Here is a 23,179-nt window from a genome sequence, read left to right as displayed (position 1 = left end):
AAATTAGAGAAGAACCAATCATGCAATAATTGCTAAGTCTACTTTTGTCTGTCAAACTATGTTGCATCATTACTCAAGAAAAAAAAAGAGCCATAACAGGAGGTTTAATGAGGATTCAGTACAATGTTCTGTGATACTCCGAGATTGTAGAGATTGGAAAATAATCATACATACATGATCACATGATGAGGGCTTCAAAATCATACAGTATCAAAATATATTTTATTTATCTTGCAGTTATATCTCTTAATCATGTAACCATAAGACTCCTTTTACATGGCTCTTGCACTTCCAAGGCTGAGCTATGATCAGTAACAGGGAAAGGGTGGATCCCTTTGGAGTGAGTTCTTTGATGAAACTGTACACCTTTTCTTTCACTGACAATGACAGAACCTCAATGAAGGTGACTTTTCATTCATTATAACCACATGCATATGGAGTCCAGTAGTGCTCGTCTTGCAGTAAGAAAGACAAAAGAAAAACAATGTACAAAGTAACAATAAAACCTTGAGATTCAAGTCATTATATAAGTCCAGGATTATTATAACACATAATCATACTGTGGCCTTAAGGTTATGAGACTTAGGCTAGAGCTATCACCTTCAAAATGGCAATTTGCAATAAAGAACAAGAGGAATTTTACTGGTTAGTTTGTGTTCTGCTTGCTGAGTAATTCAGTTCACAATCCAGAGGCAGTCATCAAACTAGAGGGATGTTACTGCATCAGTGGAATAGTCATCATAAAGGATCAGTAGTTAACATACTCAAGGAGTCGAAAATGGAAGTGATGAGATCAAATTATCATTCTAATGGGGTAAATTTGTTAAGACTTTGGAGCTTCATTTCATTAATGTCACCTAAAACCCAGCATAATGAGAAGGGTAACAATGAGGGGGATGAAAGGTATGGATACATTATGGGCAGAACTGACAGAGAACCCATGGCACTGGGAAGGCTGGAGGGCACGCCTCACCTGCATTGAGTCCACTGCACTCACACACACACGGTACCTGTAGACATCAAAAGATTGTTATCGTCTATTCTAGTTGTTATCTCAGCCTGCATGACTGATGGCTAACTCCAGTTTGTTCTCCATTTACAGTAGTTCATCTGGCAAAAAGTACTTACATAAACATTAGTGGCTTCATCAAATATTGTTACTGAAACTGTTTACTTGGGTGGACAGAGGCAGCTGTCTAAAATAAAAATGCCCAAGAACATAGGCCATGGAAAAGTATAAAGATTTGTGTATTGTATTGTGTAACTAACTAAGCCTGTGATCCTTCATGAATATTGCTCATTGGTATATTCATGTATATTGCTCAGTGATATATATATAAAATCAAATGTATTGTGATATATATTCAGTGCAAACTTTTAAGCTTTTTTCCTTATCTAACTAAGAGATACCTATGTATGCATATTAATGGAGCATTATTTAAAGGAGTTATAATTATACTGTAGAAAGATAACAGTAAACTAGCTGAACAGTAGTTATATCAAAGGCATAAAAATTCCTAAATGCAGCAGTTAATAAAATCAACTATCTAAACAAGGTTCAACAGAGAACAAAACACAATTTACAAGTAGAACAAAACACAATTTACAAGTGTAAAAGCTACCTAGTGACTGATCATCCATATTGGATATATGGAAACCAGTGAATGAGCTGCTCATCATCATATCAAAGCTCTGGTGACCAATGTACCCAAATGGACATGAAGGAACTAGTAAACCTGTTCCATAGATATTTGGGAAAGAGTGACTAGTGACTAACAGGCCTCATGGGGTGTTTGAAAACTTGTGACTGACCTGCCCTGAGGTACATCTGGGAACACCTGCTGCCGGGCAGTGTAAGGAAGTGGGCGTCGATCAACCTCCTTGCCTGATGAGATGTTGTACACTGCTAAATCAAAGCCTCCAATATCCTCTCTCGTTGTAACGTACCATGACACATCCAACTTCTGTAGTATGTCAGGGTTCTCCCCCAGCAGACGGAACCTAATGTCTGGGTTTACCTGGAAGGTCGTCACAGTATAAATTAGAAAGAATATAAGAGCTAAAGTGTATGATGTATGGTTTACACGTGGATTACGCTGTAGCATATTAGATCACTTGAGTTTAATACCTGTATATTTTAGCATTTCATTTTAGATGATCTAGACTAAAAATGTGAGGGAAAAGGTAGGGAGATAATATATGAGCAGTTAAACAATGAAATTACAAACTTCCAAAGAAGTAAAAGGACAAACTGAAGGATACAGGTGAAATAATACAAAACAAAGTTGAAATGATATGAAAACATTAGAACTCCATGGAGAGATGCTGTGAAAGCAATATACTGAAGTGAAAGCTTAGGATGTGGATAAAGAGGAAAAGCATGGTGGAATGAAGACTATAGAAGAGAGTTTTGAAGAAGCTCTGCTTTCCAAAACAGCAATGAAAGGAATGTGGGGTGAAAAATATTGATCCATGAATGAAAAGGGTAAAAAGACTCCAATGAACTGTCAGGAGGAGGATGGAGGATATTTTTCTTTAGGAGTGGAGGGATGGAAATTACTGAAAAGGTAGATGAAGTAGAAAACATTACAACAGAGGAGGTGATAAGAGCCATAAAACACAAACAATAAAAAAGCAAAGTGTAGGAAATGAGCTGATGATGAGTAAAAGTGAAATATCAATTAAATGGTTGAGGAAATTGCTAACAATGGCACAGAGGCCCAGGACAAAGGACAAAGGCAGTGGTTGTCCCACTATTCAATTAAAGGTGGCAGAATTGTTTTAAGAATTAGAACAGGAAATAAACTCTCCTTACCATAGTCTGTAAGATTATATTGGCATTTGGGCTCATCCTTATTGAAAGTGCTTCTGTATTCCTATAGATGAAGAAGGAGACTTTTGAGAGGAATGAGAGTGTGCAGACATCATTTCTACAGTTAGGGTAGTAGTAGGGATAGCTTTTAAGAGACTGAGGAAAGTACATACTGCATTCAAAGGATTAGAGGAGGCATACTGCTGCTGTTGGTAATTTCCACATCCATCAAATTGATATTTCACTTTTACATTTTATCATCTATGATAATAAAAGAGGCATGATGAAATGGTCTGGACATATGGAGAAAATAAGAAAAGAAAGGTTGACAAAGTGGATTGTGTGTCAGAAGTGGAGGGAACAAGGAGAATGGGGAAACCAAACTAGAGGTGGAAGAATGGAGTGAAAAGATTTTGAACAATTGGGGCCTGAATATGCAAGACAATGAAAGGCGTGCACAGGACAGAGTGAACTGGAATGATGTGGTATACTGGGGTTGACGTGCTGTTAATGTACTGAACCAGGGCATGTGAAGTATCCAGGGTAAACCATGGAAAGTTTTGTGGGGCCTAGTTTTGGATAGGGAGCTGTGGGTTTGGTACATTCCACATGACAGTTAGAGAATGGAAGTGAGCGGTTATGGCCTTTCTTCGTCTGTTCCTGGCACTACCTCACTAACAGGAAACAGTTATCAGTTATAAAAAAAAATCTAAAGTAGATATGAGAGGATTTTGCCAAATTTTGACTACCTGCAGCACACTTTTTTTTTCATACTATTCTCTATTTCCTGCGTTAGTGAGGTAGCATTAAGAACAGAGGACTGAGCCTTTGAGGGAACATCCTCACTAGGTCCCCTTCTCTGTTCCTCCTTTTGGAAAATGAAAAACCAGAGGGGAGGATTTCCAGCCCCCCACTCCCTTCCCTTTTAGTCGCCTTCTACCACACAGGGAATATGTGGGAAGTGTTCTTTCTCCCCTATCCCCAGGGATATATATATATATATATATATATATGCTTGTGGCATGAGAAGAGTGGGAGGTGGGTTGATTAGAAAGGATAGAGTGGTGGGATGAAGAAGTAAGATTATTAGTGAAAGAGAAGAGAGAGGCATTTGGACGATTTTTGCAGGGAAAAAATGCAATTGAGTGGGAGATGTATAAAAGAAAGAGACAGGAGGTCAAGAGAAAGGTGCAAGAGGTGAGAAAGAGGGCAAATGAGAGTTGGGGTGAGAGAGTATCATTAAATTTTAGGGAGAATAAAAAGATGTTCTGGAAGGAGGTAAATAAAGTGCGTAAGACAAGGGAGCAAATGGGAACTTCAGTGAAGGGCGCAAATGAGAAGGTGATAAGTAGTGGTGATGTGAGGAGATGGAGTGAGTATTTTGAAGGTTTGTTGAATGTGTTTGATGATAGAGTGGCAGATATAGGGTGTTTTGATCGAGGTGGTGTGCAAAGTGAGAGGGTTAGGGAAAATGATTTGGTAAACAGAGAAGAGGTAGTAAAAGCTTTGTGGAAGATGAAAGCCGGCAAGGCAGCAGGTTTGGATGGTATTGCAGTGGAATTTATTAAAAAAGGGGGTGACTGTATTGTTGACTGGTTGGTAAGGTTATTTAATGTATGTATGACTCATGGTGAGGTGCCTGAGGATTGGCAGAATGTGTGCATAGTGCCATTGTACAAAGGCAAAGGGGATAAGAGTGAGTGCTCAAATTACGGAGGTATAAGTTTGTTGAGTATTCCTGGAAAATTATAAGGGAGGGTATTGATTGAGAGGGTGAAGGCATGTACAGAGCATCAGATTGGGGAAGAGCAGTGTGGTTTCAGAAGTGGTAGAGGATGTGTGGATCAGGTGTTTGCTTTGAAGAATGTATGTGAGAAATACTTAGAAAAGCAAATGGATTTGTATGTAGCATTTATGGATCTGGAGAAGGCATATGATAGAGTTGATAGAGATGCTCTGTGGAAGATATTAAGAATATATGGTGTGGGAGGCAAGTTGTTAGAAGCAGTGAAAAGTTTTTATCGAGGATGTAAGACATGTGTACGTGTAGGAAGAGAGGAAAGTGATTGGTTCTCAGTGAATGTAGGTTTGCGGCAGGGGTGTGTGATGTCTCCATGGTTGTTTAATTTGTTTATGGATGGAGTTGTTAGGGAGGTGAATGCAAGAGTTTTGGAAAGAGGAGCAAGTATGAAGTCTGTTGGGGATGAGAGAGCTTGGGAAGTGAGTCAGTTGTTGTTCGCTGATGATACAGCGCTGGTGGCTGATTCATGTGAGAAACTGCAGAAGCTGGTGACTAAGTTTGGTAAAGTGTGTGAAAGAAGAAAGTTAAGAGTAAATGTGAATAACAGCAAGGTAGTTAGGTACAGTAGGGTTGAGGGTCAAGTCAATTGGGAGGTAAGTTTGAATGGAGAAAAACTGGAGGAAGTAAAGTGTTTTAAATATCTGGGAGTGGATCTGGCAGCGGATGGAACCATGGAAGCGGAAGTGGATCATAGGGTGGGGGAGGGGGCGAAAATCCTGGGAGCCTTGAAGAATGTTTGGAAGTCGAGAACATTATCTCAGAAAGCAAAAATGGGTATATTTGAAGGAATAGTGGTTCCAACAATGTTGTATGGTTGCGAGGCGTGGGCTATGGATAGAGTTGTGCGCAGGAGGATGGATGTGCTGGAAATGAGATGTTTGAGGACAATGTGTGGTGTGAGGTGGTTTGATCGAGTAAATAACGTAAGGGTAAGAGAGATGTGTGGAAATAAAAAGAGCATGGTTAAGAGAGCAGAAGAGGGTGTTTTGAAATGGTTTGGGCACATGGAGAGAATGAGTGAGGAAAGATTGACCAAGAGGATATATGTGTCGGAGGTGGAGGGAACGAGAAGTGGGAGACCAAATTGGAAGTGGAAAGATGGAGTGAAAAAGATTTTGTGTGATTGGGGCCTGAACATGCAGGAGGGTGAAAGGAGGGCAAGGAATAGAGTGAATTGGATCGATGTGGTATACCGGGGTTGACGTGCTGTCAGTGGATTGAATCAGGGCATGTGAAGCGTCTGGGGTAAACCATGGAAAGCTGTGTAGGTATGTATATTTGCGTGTGTGGACGTATCTATATACACGTGTATGGGGGTGGGTTGGGCCATTTCTTTCGTCTGTTTCCTTGCGCTACCTTGCAAACGCGGGAGACAGCGACAAAGCAAAAAAAAAAAAAAGAAAAAGAAATATATATATATATATATATATATATATATATATATATATATATATATATATATATATATATATATATTTATTATTATTATTTTGCTTTGTCGCTGTCTCCCGCGTTTGCTGCTAGACGTTCTACTCAGTCATGGCATAGTACATTGCAAAGAATATTAATGAAGGAAGTGGATACGTACTTTACTGTAGAAGAGACAGGTGAAGGTGGGGAACCAACGCAACACCATCCTTTCTTTGGTTTGCTCACCTTAGACCTGACACTCATCCGACCAATAGTGGATGCGCCTGGTGGGTGGCGGTCACCCTTCTCTGGCTCCAGTACGTATTCTCCCCCATACTGCTAATGCCACCACCAAAAGTTGAGATTACACCTAAGTATCTTGCACCCTTTATTACATTACAGGCTTCACCTGTTTTGTTTGTATAATGCAAAACACCTTCAGTGTGCTTGTTGGTTCCTTGGATCTATTGAATAGGCTTTTTCCTACAACTTCCTTAATTAGTAGGCATTATTATGTATGCTTTTATTTTGAAATTGATGTGATTTTTACTTGGAGGTGTATTAGGTTATATCCCTGGGGATAGGAGAGAAAGAATACTTCCCACGTATTCCCTGTGTGTCGTAGAAGGTGACTAAAAGGGGAGGGAGCGGAGGCTGGAAATCCTCCCCTCCCTATTTTTTTTTGATTTTTCCAAAAGAAGGAACAGAGAAGGGGGCCAGGTGAGGGTATTCCCCCAAAGGCCCAGTCCTCTGTTCTTAACGCTTCCTCGCTAATGCGGGAAATGGCGAAAGAAATGGCCCAACCCACCCCCATACACATGTATATACATACGTCCACACATGCAAATATACATACCTACACAGCTTTCCATGGTTCACCCCAGACGCTTCACATGCCCTGATTCAATCCACTGACAGCACGTCAACCCAGGTATACCACATCGATCCAATTCACTCTATTCCTTGCCCTCCTTTCACCCTTCTGCATGTTCAGGCCCCGATCACACAAAATCTTTTTCACTCCATCTTTCCACCTCCAATTTGGTCTCCCACTTCTCCTCGTTCCCTCCACCTCCGACACATATATCCTCTTGGTCAATCTTTCCTCACTCATTCTCTCCATGTGCCCAAACCATTTCAAAACACCCTCTTCTGCTCTCTCAATCACGCCCTTTTTAATTCCACACATCTCTCTTACCCTTATGTTATTTACTCAATCAAACCACCTCACACCACACATTGTCCTCAAACATCTCATTTCCAGCACATCCATCCTCCTGCGCACAACTCTATCCATAGCCCACGCCTCGCAACCAAACAACATTGTTGGAACCACTATTCCTTAAAACATACCCATTTTTGCTTTCCGAGATAATGTTCTCAACTTCCACACATTCTTCAAAGCTCCCAGGATTTTCGCCCCCTCCCCCACCCTATGATCTACTTCCGCTTCCATGGTTCCATCTGCTGCCAGATCCACTCCCAGATATCTAAAACACTTTACTTCTTCCAGTTTTTCTCCATTCAAACTTACCTCCCAATTGACTTGACCCTCAACCCTACAGTACCTAATTACCTTGCTCTTATTCACATTTACTCTTAACTTTCTTCTTTCACACACTTTACCAAACTCAGTCACCAGCTTCTGCAGTTTCTCACATGAATCAGCCACCAGCGCTGTATCATCAGCAAACAACAACTGACTCACTTCCCAAGCTCTCTCATCCCCAGCAGACTTCATAATGCCCCTCTTTCCAAAACTCTTGCATTTACCTCCCTAACAACCCCATCCATAAACAAATTAACAACCATGGAGACATCACACACCCCTGCCGCAAACCTACATATATATAGTGAGTCAGTTGTTGTTGTTCGCTGATGATACAGCGCTGGTGGCTGATTCATGTGAGAAACTGCAGAAGCTGGTGACTGAGTTTGGTAAAGTGTGTGAAAGAAGAAAGTTAAGAGTAAATGTGAATAAGAGCAAGGTTATTAGGTACTGTAGGGTTGAGGGTCAAGTCAATTGGGAGGTGAGTTTGAATGGAGAAAAACTGGAGGAAGTGAAGTGTTTTAGATATCTGGGAGTGGATCTGGCAGCGGATGGAACCATGGAAGCGGAAGTGGATCATAGGGTGGGGGAGGGGGTGAAAATTCTGGGAGCCTTGAAGAATGTGTGGAAGTCGAGAACATTATCTCGGAAAGCAAAAATGGGTATGTTTGAAGGAATAGTGGTTCCAACAATGTTGTATGGTTGCGAGGCGTGGGCTATGGATAGAGTTGTGCGCAGGAGGATGGATGTGCTGGAAATGAGATGTTTAAGGACAATGTGTGGTGTGATGTGGTTTGATCGAGTGAGTAAGGTAAGGGTAAGAGAGATGTGTGGAAATAAAAAGAGCGTGGTTGAGAGAGCAGAAGAGGGTGTTTTGAAGTGGTTTGGGCACATGGAGAGGATGAGTGAGGAAAGATTGACCAAGAGGATATATGTGTCGGAGGTGGAGGGAACAAGGAGAAGAGGGAGACCAAATTGGAGGTGGAAAGATGGAGTGAAAAAGATTTTGTGTGATCGGGGCCTGAACATGCAGGAGGGTGAAAGGAGGGCAAGGAATAGAGTGAATTGGAGCGATGTGGTATACCGGGGTTGACGTGCTGTCAGTGGATTGAATCAAGGCATGTGAAGCGTCTGGGGTAAACCATGGAAAGCTGTGTAGGTATGTATATTTGCGTGTGTGGACGTATGTATATACATGTGTATGGGGGGGGTTGGGCCATTTCTTTCGTCTGTTTCCTTGCGCTACCTCGCAGACGCGGGAGACAGCGACAAAGTATAATAAAAAAAAATAATATATATATATATATATATATATATATATATATATATATATATATTCCATTGTACAAAGGCAAAGGGGATAAGAGTGAGTGCTCAAATTATAGATGTATAACTTTGTTGAGTATTCCTGGTAAATTATATGGGAGGGTAGTGATTGAGAGGGTGAAGGCATGTACAGAGCATCAGAATGGGGAAGAGTAGTGTGGTTTCAGAAGTGGTAGAGGATGTGTGGATCAGGTGTTTGCTTTGAAGAATGTATGTGAGAAATACTTAGAAAAGCAAATGGATTTGTATGTAGCATTTATGGATCTGGAGAAGGCATATGATAGAGTTGATAGAGATGCTCTGTGGAAGGTATTAAGAATATATGGTGTGGGAGGCAAGTTGTTAGAAGCAGTGAAAAGTTTTTATCGAGGAAGTAAGGCATGTGTATGTGTAGGAAGAGAGGAAAGTGATTGGTTCTCAGAGAATGTATGTTTGCAGCAGGGGTGTGTGATGTCTCCATGGTTGTTTAATTTGTTTATGGATGGGGTTGTTAGGGAGGTGAATGCAAGAGTTTTGGAAAGAGGGGCAAGTATGAAATCTGTTGTGGATGAGAGAGCTTGGGAAGTGAGTCAGTTGTTATTCGCTGATGATACAGCGCTGGTGGCTGATTCATGTGAGAAACTGCAGAAGCTGGTGACTGAGTTTGGTAAAGTGTGTGAAAGAAGAAAGTTAAGAGTAAATGTGAATAAGAGCAAGGTAATTAGGTACAGTAGGGTTGAGGGTCAAGTCAATTGGGAGGTAAGTTTGAATGGAAAAAAACTGGAGGAAGTAAAGTGTTTTAGATATCTGGGAGTGGATCTGGCAGCGGATGGAACCATGGAAGCGGAAGTGAATCATAGGGTGGGGGAGGGGGCGAAAATCCTGGGAGCCTTGAAGAATGTGTGGAAGTCGAGAACATTATCTCCGAAAGCAAAAATGGCTATGTTTGAAGGAATAGTGGTTCCAACAGTGTTGTATGGTTGCGAGGTGTGGGCTATGGATAGAGTTGTGCGCAGGAGGGTGGATGGGCTGGAAATGAGATGTTTGAGGACAATGTGTGGTGTGAGGTGGTTTGATCGAGTAAGTAATGTAAGGGTAAGAGAGATGTGTGGAAATAAAAAGAGCGTGGTTGAGAGAGCAGAAGAGGGTGTTTTGAAATGGTTTGGGCACATGGACATAATGAGTGAGGAAAGATTGACCAAGAGGATATATGTGTCGGAGGTGGAGGGAACGAGGAGAAGTTTTGCTCTAAAAATGGAATAACATCCCGCTGCAAGCTGAACATTGAGGTTCCTCTACCATCTTTGCCACTAGAATGCTGCAAGTTGGCTAAGGCTGTTATGCACATATCTCGGAGTTGTGCTTGAGTTTTGCGGAAGTTCTCAACACCAGTTGGAGAGCAGTTCTTACAGGTGAAAGAATAATTGAGCATAAATGGCACCAGTTTTCCAAGTTGATAGCTGATACATGATTCATGGAACCAAGAGCCGCATTGCCAGCACATTATATATTATATATATATATATTATCCCTGGGGATAGGGGAGAAAGAATACTTCCCACGTATTCCCTGCGTGTCGTACAAGGCGACTAAAAGGGGAGGGAGCGGGTGGCTGGAAATCCTCCCCTCTCGCTTTTTTTTTTTTTTTTCCAAAAGAGGGAACAGAGAAGGGGGCCAGGTGAGGATATTCCCTCAAAGGTCCAGTCCTCTGTTCTCAACGCTACCTCGCTAATGCGGGAAATGGCGAATAGTGTGAAAGAAAAAAGATATATATATATATATATTTTATTTATTTATTTATTTTGCTTTGTCGCTGTCTCCTGCGTTTGCGAGGTAGCGCAAGGAAACAGGCCAAAGAAATGGCCCAACCCACCCCCATAAACATGTATATACATACACGTCCACACACGCAAATATACATACCCATACATCTCAATGTACACATACATATACACACACAGACACATACATATATACATATGCACACAATTCACACTGTCTGCCTTTATTCATTCCCATCGCCACCTCGCCACACATGGAATAACATCCCCCCTCTCCCCTCATGTGTGCGAGGTAGCGCTAGGAAAAGACAACAAAGGCCCCATTTGTTCACACTCAGTCTCTACCTGTCATGCAATAATGCCCGAACCACAGCTCCCTTTCCACATCCAGGCCCCACAGAACTTTCCATGGTTTACCCCAGATGCTTCACATGCCCTGATTTAATCCAATGACTGCACGTCGACCCTGGTATACCACACTGATCCAATTCACTCTATTCCTTGCCCGCCTTTCACCCTCCTGAATGTTCAGGCCCCGATCACTCAAAATCTTTTTCACTCCATCTTTCCACCTCCAATTTGGTCTCCCACTTCTCCTCGTTCCCTCCACCTCCAACACATATATCCTCTTGGTCAATCTTTCCTCACTCATTCTCTCCATGTGCCCAAACCATTTCAAAACACCCTCTTCTGCTCTCTCAATCACGCTCTTTTTATTTCCACACATCTCTCTTACCCTTACATTACTTACTCGATCAAACCACCTCACACCACATATTGTCCTCAAACATCTCATTTCCAGCACATCCACCCTCCTGCACACAACTCTATCCACAGTCCACACCTTGCAACCATACAACATTGTTGGAACCACTATTCCTTCAAACGTAGCCATTTTTGCTTTCGGAGATAATGTTCTCGACTTCCACACATTCTTCAAGGCTCCCAGGATTTTCGCCCCCTCCCCCACCCTATGATTCACTTCCGCCTCCATGGTTCCATGTGGCTGTATTAATGAAGGTACAGTGAGAAACTGCAGACCACAAAAATGACATAAAGGAATTAATTGAACTGTCGAGGATGGGGTATTTTAGGAAAGGATAGGAGACTGATTACTGATCATGAGCAGTGGAACTGTTTTATGCATGATTAAAAATGAAAATGGAGATATTAGTCTCATCTGGCATCATCTAAGTGTACACAGAAAATTAGTAAAGAAATAGTACACTAATGTAGAAGAATTTGCTCACTTCAGCACACTGGACTTATGGATATGTAGGGGGGTGATCTAACTCATGTTAATACAAATAGAATCAATTATATTATATTGCCAAATTGAACTAATGGTAATGATTCAGCTGATATGCTTTGAACTTTATTAGTATATTCCATGTGATGGGATTCAGTATATGTATGATATTGAGTGTGCGTAAGGAATTCACTTAAGAGACACACTGGCATGTGAAAAAGTTGTCTAGATGATGAGCAACATTGAATCATGTTATGCACATGGACTTTGTTTAACTTTCTGATGTTTGTGAAAGAACATTTACCAATTGTCAAAGATCCTATATTTTTGGGAGCTGGGGAGCATGATAAGGCAGTCATATAGTGTACATGGTTCACCTTAGCCCCTCATAGGCTTATTACACAGTATCATTTTTACACAATTTGGCAAACATACGGTGTAAAAATGCAACAAAATAATCTCATTTTCTCATAAGATGAATTTGTGAACTATTTCAGTTTTTTGATGAAAAAAAATAAATGAAACCTTGAATGTTTGTATATAAGAACTCAATCTCATTAACTTTTCCTGTCACAGGAAGCTTTGAATGTTGTGATACAACTTGTGTGAGCAAAACTACTAAATGAAACCCATTGGTTCAGCATAATATCACAGTTAAACAGGCTACTCATTTTGCAAACAGATCCTTACATTACTTATCTCTTAAAAATATTCTGGAGAGCAATAAACATTAGTGAAACTCACTTGGTATTTGTCCTCTGAACGACGTTCATCATTGCAGCGTAGTTCCTCTTCAGCAATGCGAGGAAGGGCCCGGCCAGCCAAGTGAAGTGGTCTGTCACACACTACATCTCGCCACGTCTCAGACCCTAGCCAAGTGTCCAGCCATGCCCTTACCTGCCGCAGTGAACAGTCACACTCCACTGGGTTGTTTGTGTACCTGTAATATAAGGATAACTATGTAGTAGAAAAAACTGGCCAAGTTCTGGACATACAGATGGGCTATTTTTCTTGTGACTGTATGTGAAGATAGCATTGGAAATTTGAATTTCAAACAGCTATGAGTTGGTACTAATGCACCTTAAATGTTTATGCAACAAAGAATGAGTATTGCATAGAATCTTGATGTTTATTCTTTTGGACTTTTAATATTCATACTGATGTGAAACCTCACAACTGGATGTCCATTTTCATACAGCTATGAAGGGGCATTAATAGATATAAAATTTTTACAAAACTGAGGAAGAGGGCACTGCTAAATGTCTAATGTTCGCATAACTTGACATCTAATGCTTACATAATTGTGAATGCATTTTGAGATGTGTAATCTTCATATAACTGTTGGAAAACAATAGGTGTCTGATATTCACATAACCATGAGGACACTTCTAGATGTCTAATGTTCACATATAACTATGGGAGTACCACTAGATGTATGATGGTCACATAACTATGGGGACATTACTAGATGTCTAACATTTACATAACTGTAGGGATACTACCAGCTGTTTAATGTTTGCATAAGTATGGGGATGCAACTAGATGCATGATGTTCACAGAAAGGTGGGAAGACTACAAGATGTCAGATGTTCACATAAGTACAAGGGTACTACTAGCTGTCTAATGTTCACAACTTTGGAGACACTATGTCTCATGTGCACCTATCTATGTGGATGCTACTAGCTGTCTAATATTCACATAACTCTGGAGACACTACTAGCTGTCTAATGTTCACATAACAGTAGGGACAGTTAATGCCTGAAAAAAAAGGCTTCATCCACTCACACTCAGTCTCTAGCTGTCATTTGTAATGCAATGAAACCACAGCTCCCTATCCATATCCAGGCCCCACAGACCTTTTCATGGTTTACTCTGGACATTTCACATGCCCTGGTTCAGTCCACTGACAGCACGTTGACCCTAGTATACAACATTGCTCCAACTCGCTCTATTCCTTGCACGCCTCTCACCCTCCTGTATGTTCAGGCCCCGATCACTCAAAATATTTATCATTCATCCTTCCCCCTCCAATTCATGCTCCCACTTTTCCTTGTGCCCTCAACCTCTGACACTTATATCCTTTGTCAATCTTTCCTCCCTCATTCATTCCATATGCCCAAACTATTTCAACACACCCTTTTCGGCTCTCTCAACCACACTCTTCTTATTACCACACATCTCTCTTACCCTTTCATTACTTACTCGATCAAACCACCTCACACAACATATTTTCCTCAAACATTTCATTTCCAATGCATCCAACCTCCTCTGTACAACCCTATCTATCGCTCATGCCTTGCAACTTCGCAATCATATAATACTGTTGGAACTAACATTCCTTCAAACATACCCATTTTTGCTCTCCGAGATAACATTCTCTCCTTCCAAACATTCTTCATCACTCCCAGAACCTTTGACCCCTTCCCACCCTGTGACTCACTTCTGCTTCCATGGTTCCATTTTCTGCCAAGTCCACTCCCAGATATCTATAACACTTCATTTCCTCCATTTTTTCTCCATTCAAACTTACATTGCAACTAACTTGTCCCTCAACCCTGCTGAGCCTAATAACCATACTCTTATTCAGTTACTTTCACCTTTCTCCTTTCACACACTTTTCCAAACTCGGTCACTAGCTTCTGCAGTTTCTCACTTGTATCAGCCACACAGACATATAGATATATACACTTGCACATATTTATACTTGCTTACCCTCATCCATTCCTGGCACTACCTCAGCCCATAGGAAACAGCACTGCTTCCCCCCCACTTCAGTGAAGTAGCACCAGGAAACCATACTTTTTAAAAAAAGGCCATATTTGTTCACACAAGGTCTCTAGCTGTCATGTGTAATGTACTGAAACCACAGCTCCCTATCCACATCCAGGCCCCACAGAACTTTCCATGGTTTACCCCAAATGCTTCACATGCCCTAGTTCAGTCCATATACAGTACATTGACCCCGGTATATCACATCGTTCCAATTCACTCTGTTCCTTGCACACCTCTCACCCTCCTGTATGTTCAGGCCCCAATCACTCAAAATCTTTTTCACCCCATCCTTCCACCTCCAGTTTGGGACAGCACTTACATATTCATGATTTGAAACATCATATTGGTGAGCAAATTATATGAGTACATATAGCCATATCTTAAATATAATTTTTCACTTGAGCATACTTGATTAAGATATATGTAAATGATTTTCAGAAGCTCCATATGCTTATCTACCCCATGAAAACTGGAAATAGAGTTAGTGGTAATAGACAGATTAATGAATTTCTTTACGTAGGTATTGTAAGAAACCCAGAGGACACAATTCACACCTGTAATAAAATGGACCACCTCTCAAAGCTATGGTTTAGAGATAGCTTGACCAGATGTGTACTATTAATCAGCAGCAACTCATGTTACATGCTACTGATGCCTGTGAGTATGCTATACATATGTAATAAAAAATTTCCGACAAAAAAGCACATAATTCTTGGCATAAAAGATGATATAGCATACCTGATTGTGGTTCCATTGATGGCTCTGGGGACAAACACATCATAGTAGTGGTGGAGGTTGTTGTCACTAAGGTCAAGATAGGTGAGGTTCTCATTAGACATAAAGATGTGGGCAGGGACAGAGATGAGGGAGTTGTTCTGAAGGTAGACCTCTCTTAGAGCCTTCCCACGCCCAAACACAGTGTTGCCTAAGGCCTCCAGATCATTTGATGACAAATCCAGTACCTCCAGTTTTGTCAAGTTGCCAATTACGCTTGGACGTATTTCATTTAGGAGATTATGGGAGACATTAAGGCGTCTGACTTTTTGTAAGCCTATAAGTAAGTTTTTGTGCAGAACAGGCATTATGTTGTAACTCATGTCAACAGTCTCCACATTGTAAGGGGTCCACTTATGATAAGGGAACATCTTCTTTGACACTGTGCCAAAGAGGTTGTGTGATACATTGATGTGTCTTATTGATAGTAAGTCATCCAATAAACCATTTGTGTTATTATCAATTTTTTTCAAGAAATTGTGAGACAAGTCAATAGTTCGCATTGACACACAGCCTCTGAATGCTTCATTGGGAATATGGTGAAGGGCATTATGGGATAAATTGAGTGTTAGAAGTTGCAGGAGACCCTCAAAAGATTGCTTGCTGATGTTGGTCATGCCATTGTGTGCCAGACTAAGTGTAAACACAACGGGTAGACGACCAAAAGCCCCTCTTGTAAGGTTTGTGATCTTATTGTGGTCAAGGTACAAATACTGTAAAGTCTGCATTTCACTAAAGGCCTGCCATGGAGGTGTTGTCATGGAATTATTATTCAGATTAAGGATTCGGAGTGAGTTTAGATGCCAGAAGGTTCCCCCACCCATAGAATCTCCAAGGTTGTTGTGGGCCAGGTCAAGATAAAGGAGAGCATTCATTTGAGGCCAAGTGAGGCGTGGCCGAATGCTGGAGATATTGTTGTGCTGCAGATGGAGATAGTTGAGCGACTGTGGAACAATGATAATTTCATTAATGGCATTATTATTGAGCCACAGCTCCCGAAGGGACACCAGATTGGAAAAAATTGAACGAGAAAGCTTCGAGATTCTGTTTTGTGACAAATCCAAACTAAGAAGAGTTGGGAGAGTGCCAAAGACACTGCCAACAAGGTTCTCAAGGCTGTTGTAACTAAAGTCCATGTGTCTAATGGAAAACAGACCACTAAATACACCTCTGTAGATGGTATTGATCTGGTTATGACTTGCATCAATTGTGTGCAGTTCATATAGTTTTGGAAAAGTGTTTCTCGGAATTGTTTTGATACGATTATATGAGACATTTACAATTTTAACTCCAGAAAAGTGGAAACTAATATCACCAAGGTCAGAAATATTGTTGTGCTGCAGCCGAAAGTCTGTCATGTAACTTGAATCTCCTGGGAAGACTTCCTTTGGCATTTTTGTAATATTGTTGTAGGAGAGGTCAAGCACTGTGATGTTGCGACAGTTGACAAATGACTCATCCTCAAATGTTGATATCTGGTTGTGACTGATGTTGATTGATACCAAGAAAAGATTAGCAAAGGCATTCTTCCTTATTACAGTTATCTGATTCTCTGCTAGATCAATAACTTCACAGTGCTCTAAATCTTCAAACAGTTTGCTGTCAACTTGCTTAAGTTTATTGCGTGCGAGGTCAATGGTTCCAATTCGACGCATGCTGTTGAAAGCACTTCGGCCCACCTGCAGGGGTGAGAGACCAGAGAGTATGCTTATCACACAAGTCTGTCCAGGTTATATGAAAGTCTGCTATCTGTGGATGCATGGAATTACAAGTGGTTACACGGTATGAGAGAAGTTACCTTCAGCAAGGTTATGTCACTGTCAGTTGAAGGAAAGGAATTTAATGTTGATGTGGATGCTCTTGCTCCAAATGAGCTTATAATTCCCATAATAAAAGGGATCCTGGAGTGGCATAATAATATTTATACAAGTGAACTCAACCATTTGAGATTTTATTGTAGGAGAGGTCAAGCATTATTATTAGCTATGATTAGTTAACTAGTTTTTATGACCTCCCAGTTCTGCAATATCTCAACTGCATATTTTCAGCCACATGGCTGCCTAAATTTAATGAACTATTCCTTAGTTAGTGGGAGTGGAGCCCTCCCCCTCTTGTATTTCAATTTGTAAAAGATGGATTATTATTATTCTATTATTATTATTATCATTATTTTTTTTTATTTTGCTCTGTTGCTGACTCCCGCGTTAGCGAGGTAGCACAAGGAAACAGATGAAAGAATGGCCCAACCCACCCACATAGACTTGTATATGCATACATGTCTACACACGCAAATATACATACCTATACATCTCAATGTATACATATATATACACACACAGGTATATACATGTATACACATGTACATAATTCATACTGTCTACCTTTACTAATTCCCATCACCACCCCACCACACATGAAATAACAACCCCCTCCCCCCTCATGTGCGCAAGGTAGCGCTAGGAAAAGACAACAAAGGCCACTTTCGTTCACACTCAGTCTCTAGCTGTCATGTAATAATGCACCGAAACCACAGCTCCCTTTCCACATCCAGGCCCCACAGAACTTTCCATGGTTTACCCCAGACGCTTCACATGCCCTGGTTCAATCCACTGACAGCACGTTGACGACAGTATACCACATCATTCCAATTCACTCTATTCCTTGCATGCCTTTCACCCTCCTGCATGTTCAGGCCCCGATCACTGAAAATCTTTTTCACTCCATCCTTCCACCTCCAATTTGGTCTCCCACTTCTCCTGGTTCCCTCCACCTCTGACACATATATCCTCTTGGTCAATCTTTCCTCACTCATTCTCTCCATGTGACCAAACCATTTCAAAACACCCTCTTCTGCTCTCTCAACCACATCTCTCTTACCCTATTATTACTTTCTCGATCAAACCACCTCACACCACATATTGTCCTCAAACATCTCATTTCCAGCACATCCACCCTCCTCCGCACAACTCTATCCATAGCCCACGCCTCGCAACTATATTATTATTTTCATTTATTTATCTATTTATATTATATATAATCGGTGTCTCCCACGTCTGCGAGGTAGCACCAGGAAACAATACACATGTACACATTCATACTTGCTTGCCTTCATCCATTCCTGTCACTGTCCCACCCCACAGGAAACTACTTTGCTACCCCTCGCTTCAATAAGGTAGCGCCAGGAAAAGACAAAAAAGGCCACATTTGCTCACACTCAGTCTCTAGCTGTCACATGTAATGCACCGAAACCACAGCTCCCTATCACATCCAGACCCCACAGACCTTTCCATGGTTTACTCTAGATGCATCACATGCCCCAGTTTAGTCCATTGACAGCACGTCGACCCTGGTATACCACATCATTCCAATTACTTATTATTATTATTATCGTTATTATTGTTTTTATTATTATTATTACTATTATTATTATTTTTATTTTGCTTTGTCGCTGTCTCCCGCGTTTGCGAGGTATTATTATTATTATTATCTTTTTTTTTTTTTTTGCTTTGTCGCTGTCTCCTGCGTTTATTATTATTATTAATATAATTATCATTATTATGGTAGGTAGTAGCTGATGGGTGGCCAACAACCAGGGAGGTATATTCCCAGTACTACCCAACTGGGTATCAAGAGGGTTATTGACAGCTGCGTAGTGAGACCAGCAATTAGTGATTGTCAAGTTGCATTCCTCTGACCCAGGTAGTTATCTTGTCTTTTCATCCTCACCCATGTGTGGACTACTGGCATTCTGTCCACAAACATGTAATCTATCCTTGTCACACTTAACACTTAACTTACACAGCTCATTCTTCGTAACTCTAGACTTTCCTGTGGCAAGCGTTACATGCAAGCCAAGCCTTTTGGCAAAATGTAAGGAGCAATAGAGAAAAGCAGGAGGTTGGAACAAAATACCCTGCAAATTAAAAAAGCAATACCTGCGTCAAAGTTATTTTCACTAAATGTACTGCATCATAGTTACAAATCTTATGATATATGAATGGAAGAAAAAGAAAATATTTGAGGATTAGACTTAAAGATAATTCACATCATACAAGTACAGTAACTCATGCATTGCAAAACAAGAGCTTACAAATACGAGTTACTTATCATTTACAGAAGTCTTTAGCTTTTAGCTCAAAATCATAGTTTTCATGTATTCCAGCATTATTTCACTTAACCATTATCATATGAGGGCTTTTTTTTCATAGAAATGTTGGTATTCACATTGAAAGATTTTACATTTCTATAGTCCTTTATCATGAGGGGAGATGTTGAATACACATGATTCAGTATTTTAAGTGCACCTAAAAACATTAATGATTATTAAAGGACTACTCCATATTCTCCCCTCTGATGGTGCACTCATAAGTCTAAACTTTGTATGAATGCTATCTACAGGGATGTACGTGTGTCTCCAATGTCAGGCATTAGCTGTTACTCTCCATTTAACAAGATGGATATGCACAGCTTTCCCTAAACATATTGAGTTCTGACTTACTGAAGCAATCTGGTTATCACTGAGAAAGAGGCGGCGGAGGAACCTCATGGACCTAAAGGTTCTAGCGTCAATCTTGGAAAGAAGGTTGTGAGATAGTTTGAGCCAACCCAGCACAGAGTTGCGGGCAAAGGGGTTTCTCCCAAATGTTGTGATTGCATTGTGAGACATGTTGCACCATACCATTTGATTTAGGTCCTGCAGGAAAAGATTATGCAGTAGGCAATATTCTAATAAAACTTGAACAAGACCTGTGATATGCAATGGTCTAACATGGTCTTGAAGAAACATAAAGTAAGAACATTTTGATTATTTTCCAGCAAAGGTGTGTGATGAGGAATACACCAATGTGCAAATATTAAACACCTTGTAGCTAAATTCTGTTTGAGACTAGTAGACAATGCATATTTCTCCAATAATTTATAGATGTAACAACAGGTGATTGTGTATTTTGACAGAATTTTAAGTTTTTACATGCTTTTAAATATCCAGTTTAAACAATACCAAATTAAATTGCTCAAGAAATATATCAATCTACATCCAATACTTCCTCTACTTTACTCTTTATGCATAATGTCTTTTGTTGTACAAAATCAAGATAACTAATTTCTTGAAGTGTATCAAACATTATAAGAAGTAAATTCAGTATAGAATAACAAATTTGGAAAGTATTTTAATAAACTGACAGTACAGTCAGCAGTATGTCACAGTGAGTTGTACACAGCTAAGAGAGTTTTACTGAAAATACAAAAAAAATTATATGTACAATACTTTCAGTATGAAGATTCCGAATATATAAAGGTTCATATAAGTAAAGTAGCACTCAGGACTTTGGAACCTTTCTTTTGGTCCTGGTGTTGGTTATTTTCACCTGATGTTTGAATACAATAATTTTTGCTTGGGAATATGTATCTCTCGTTCTATTCACCAGTTTATAAATTTGTCCTGTGAATTTGGTTATCACAACCATTTTCCATAAGAGATATAATTAGAGTATTTATCTTTCCAGCCAGTTGATATATAAAATCATATAACACAGTTAGATTCTTTGTGTAAAAAAAAGTCATATAGAAGGCTACTTCTAAAAATGTTTGATATGCACAAAATCAAGGTGAGAAATACAGCAGACATTTGCAATTAGACAAAACAATATTTACCCTAATTAGATAAGATTTGCTCATCCATAAGGTGCACTTCAGCACCAAGTGTACCTATACAAAGCTTAGCCCATCATTCACTTTCAACCTCTCTTTCCTTCTACTCCTTCATCCCCCTCCCTGGATAGGTAGAGAATGGTAGGCAGCCACCAACCAAGAAGGTACAGTATATTAGTGGTACAACCAACCTCTGTATGAGACAGGTTAGTGATGGCTGCAAAGTGAGCCAGCACTTCATTGGCTGTCAAGCTGCACTCCTTTAGCTTAAGTAGCTATCTTTTCATCTGACCTTATCCACAGATGGACTGCTGGCATTCATTCCACAAACACAGTCTCTCCGTATCATACATAACGCCTAACAACATGTAACAAACACAACTTTTTCATAGCTGTTGATTTTTTTGCAGTGAGTGGTGAGTGCTATGTGAAAGCCCTGCTTTTGGGCAAAATATCATTATAAGCACATAAAAAAGTACCCAACTATAAGCACCAACCTGGAAGTAGCTAGCATCAAGCTTGTTGAAGTTGTTGTGTGAGAGATCCAAGACCTTAACATTCCTCTTGTTTTTGAAGGCACCCTTGGGGATGTTCTTCAGCTGATTGTGGCTGAAGTCAATCTTCTTTAGTTTCTGTATGCCCTATAAAGAGAATATGATGACAAGAAAATGTTCTTAATGCTTAAATTTTACAGGTAAGAACTAGGTGTGCCTTGAATTTGGTTTCAAAACTTTTCATAGTCATTCTTTCAATAATAATCACAACATGATAAAATTAATATTAACTGATGATAATGAAAATTTCAGTAATAGAATTAATATTATCATTGATTATTATTATTATTATCATTATACTTTGATGCTGTCTCCCGCGTTTGCGAGGTAGTGCAAGGAAACAAACGAAAGAATGGCCCAACCCACCCACATACACATGTATATACATAAACGCCCACACACAGACATATACATACCTATACATTTCAACATATACATTTTTTTTTTTTTTTTTTCATACTTTGTCGCTGTCTCCCGCGTTTGCGAGGTAGCGCAAGGAAACAGACGAAAGAAATGGCCCAACCCCCCCCCCCATACACATGTACATACGTCCACACACGCAAATATACATACCTACACAGCCTTCCATGGTTTACCCTAGACGCTTCACATGCCTTGATTCAATCCACTGACAGCACGTCAACCCCTGTATACCACATCGCTCCAATTCACTCTATTCCTTGCCCTCCTTTCACCCTCCTGCATGTTCAGGGCCCCGATCACACAAAATCTTTTTCACTCCATCTTTCCACCTCCAATTTGGTCTCCCTCTTCTCCTCGTTCCCTCCACCTCCGACACATATATCCTCTTGGTCAATCTTTCCTCACTCATTCTCTCCATGTGCCCAAACCATTTCAAAACACCCTTCTGCTCTCTCAACCACGCTCTTTTTATTTCCACACATCTCTCTTACCCTTACGTTACTTACTCGATCAAACCACCTCACACCACACATTGTCCTCAAACATCTCATTTCCAGCACATCCATCCTCCTGCGCACATCTCTATCCATAGCCCACGCCTCGCAACCATACAACATTGTTGGAACCACTATTCCTTCAAACATACCCATTTTTGCTTTCCGAGATAATGTTCTCGACTTCCACACATTTTTCAAGGCTCCCAAAATTTTCGCCCCCTCCCCCACCCTATGATCCACTTCCGCTTCCATGGTTCCATCCGCTGACAGATCCACTCCCAGATATCTAAAACACTTCACTTCCTCCAGTTTTTCTCCATTCAAACTCACCTCCCAATTGACTTGACCCTCACCCCTACTGTACCTAATAACCTTGCTCTTATTCACATTTACTCTTAACTTTCTTCTTCCACACACTTTACCAAACTCAGTCACCAGCTTCTGCAGTTTCTCACATGAATCAGCCACCAGCGCTGTATCATCAGCGAACAACAACTGACTCACATATACATACACAGACATATACATAAATACACATGTACATATTCATACATGCTGTCTTCATCCATTTCTGCCACCACCCCACCACACATGAAAATGGCA

At 40.4% G+C, this 23,179-nt stretch overlaps 2 protein-coding genes across 3 annotated transcripts in view; one reads left to right on the top strand and one right to left on the bottom strand.

Moving 5' to 3' along the window:
* Positions 1-23,179, top strand: part of LOC139753130 (uncharacterized) — a 250,412-nt gene that overhangs the window by 8,257 nt on the left and 218,976 nt on the right. The window lies entirely within an intron of this gene.
* The window catches only part of conv (insulin like growth factor binding protein acid labile subunit convoluted), a 32,858-nt gene continuing 9,886 nt past the window's right edge, over positions 208-23,179 (bottom strand). For both annotated transcript variants that reach the window (XM_071669254.1, XM_071669255.1), the window contains exons 3-8: positions 21,600-21,743; positions 19,952-20,146; positions 15,418-17,132; positions 12,652-12,847; positions 1,813-2,018; positions 208-1,010 (exon numbers count right to left, since the gene is read on the bottom strand). In XM_071669254.1, coding sequence (XP_071525355.1) covers positions 854-1,010; positions 1,813-2,018; positions 12,652-12,847; positions 15,418-17,132; positions 19,952-20,146; positions 21,600-21,743 — 2,613 coding nt within the window. In that variant the 3' untranslated portion in view covers positions 208-853. The remainder of the gene's footprint in view (positions 1,011-1,812; positions 2,019-12,651; positions 12,848-15,417; positions 17,133-19,951; positions 20,147-21,599; positions 21,744-23,179) is intronic.

Source organism: Panulirus ornatus, chromosome 14 (assembly GCF_036320965.1).
Source record: "Panulirus ornatus isolate Po-2019 chromosome 14, ASM3632096v1, whole genome shotgun sequence".
Taxonomy (NCBI): domain Eukaryota; kingdom Metazoa; phylum Arthropoda; class Malacostraca; order Decapoda; family Palinuridae; genus Panulirus; species Panulirus ornatus.
This window is presented reverse-complemented; position numbering and strand designations above follow the sequence as displayed.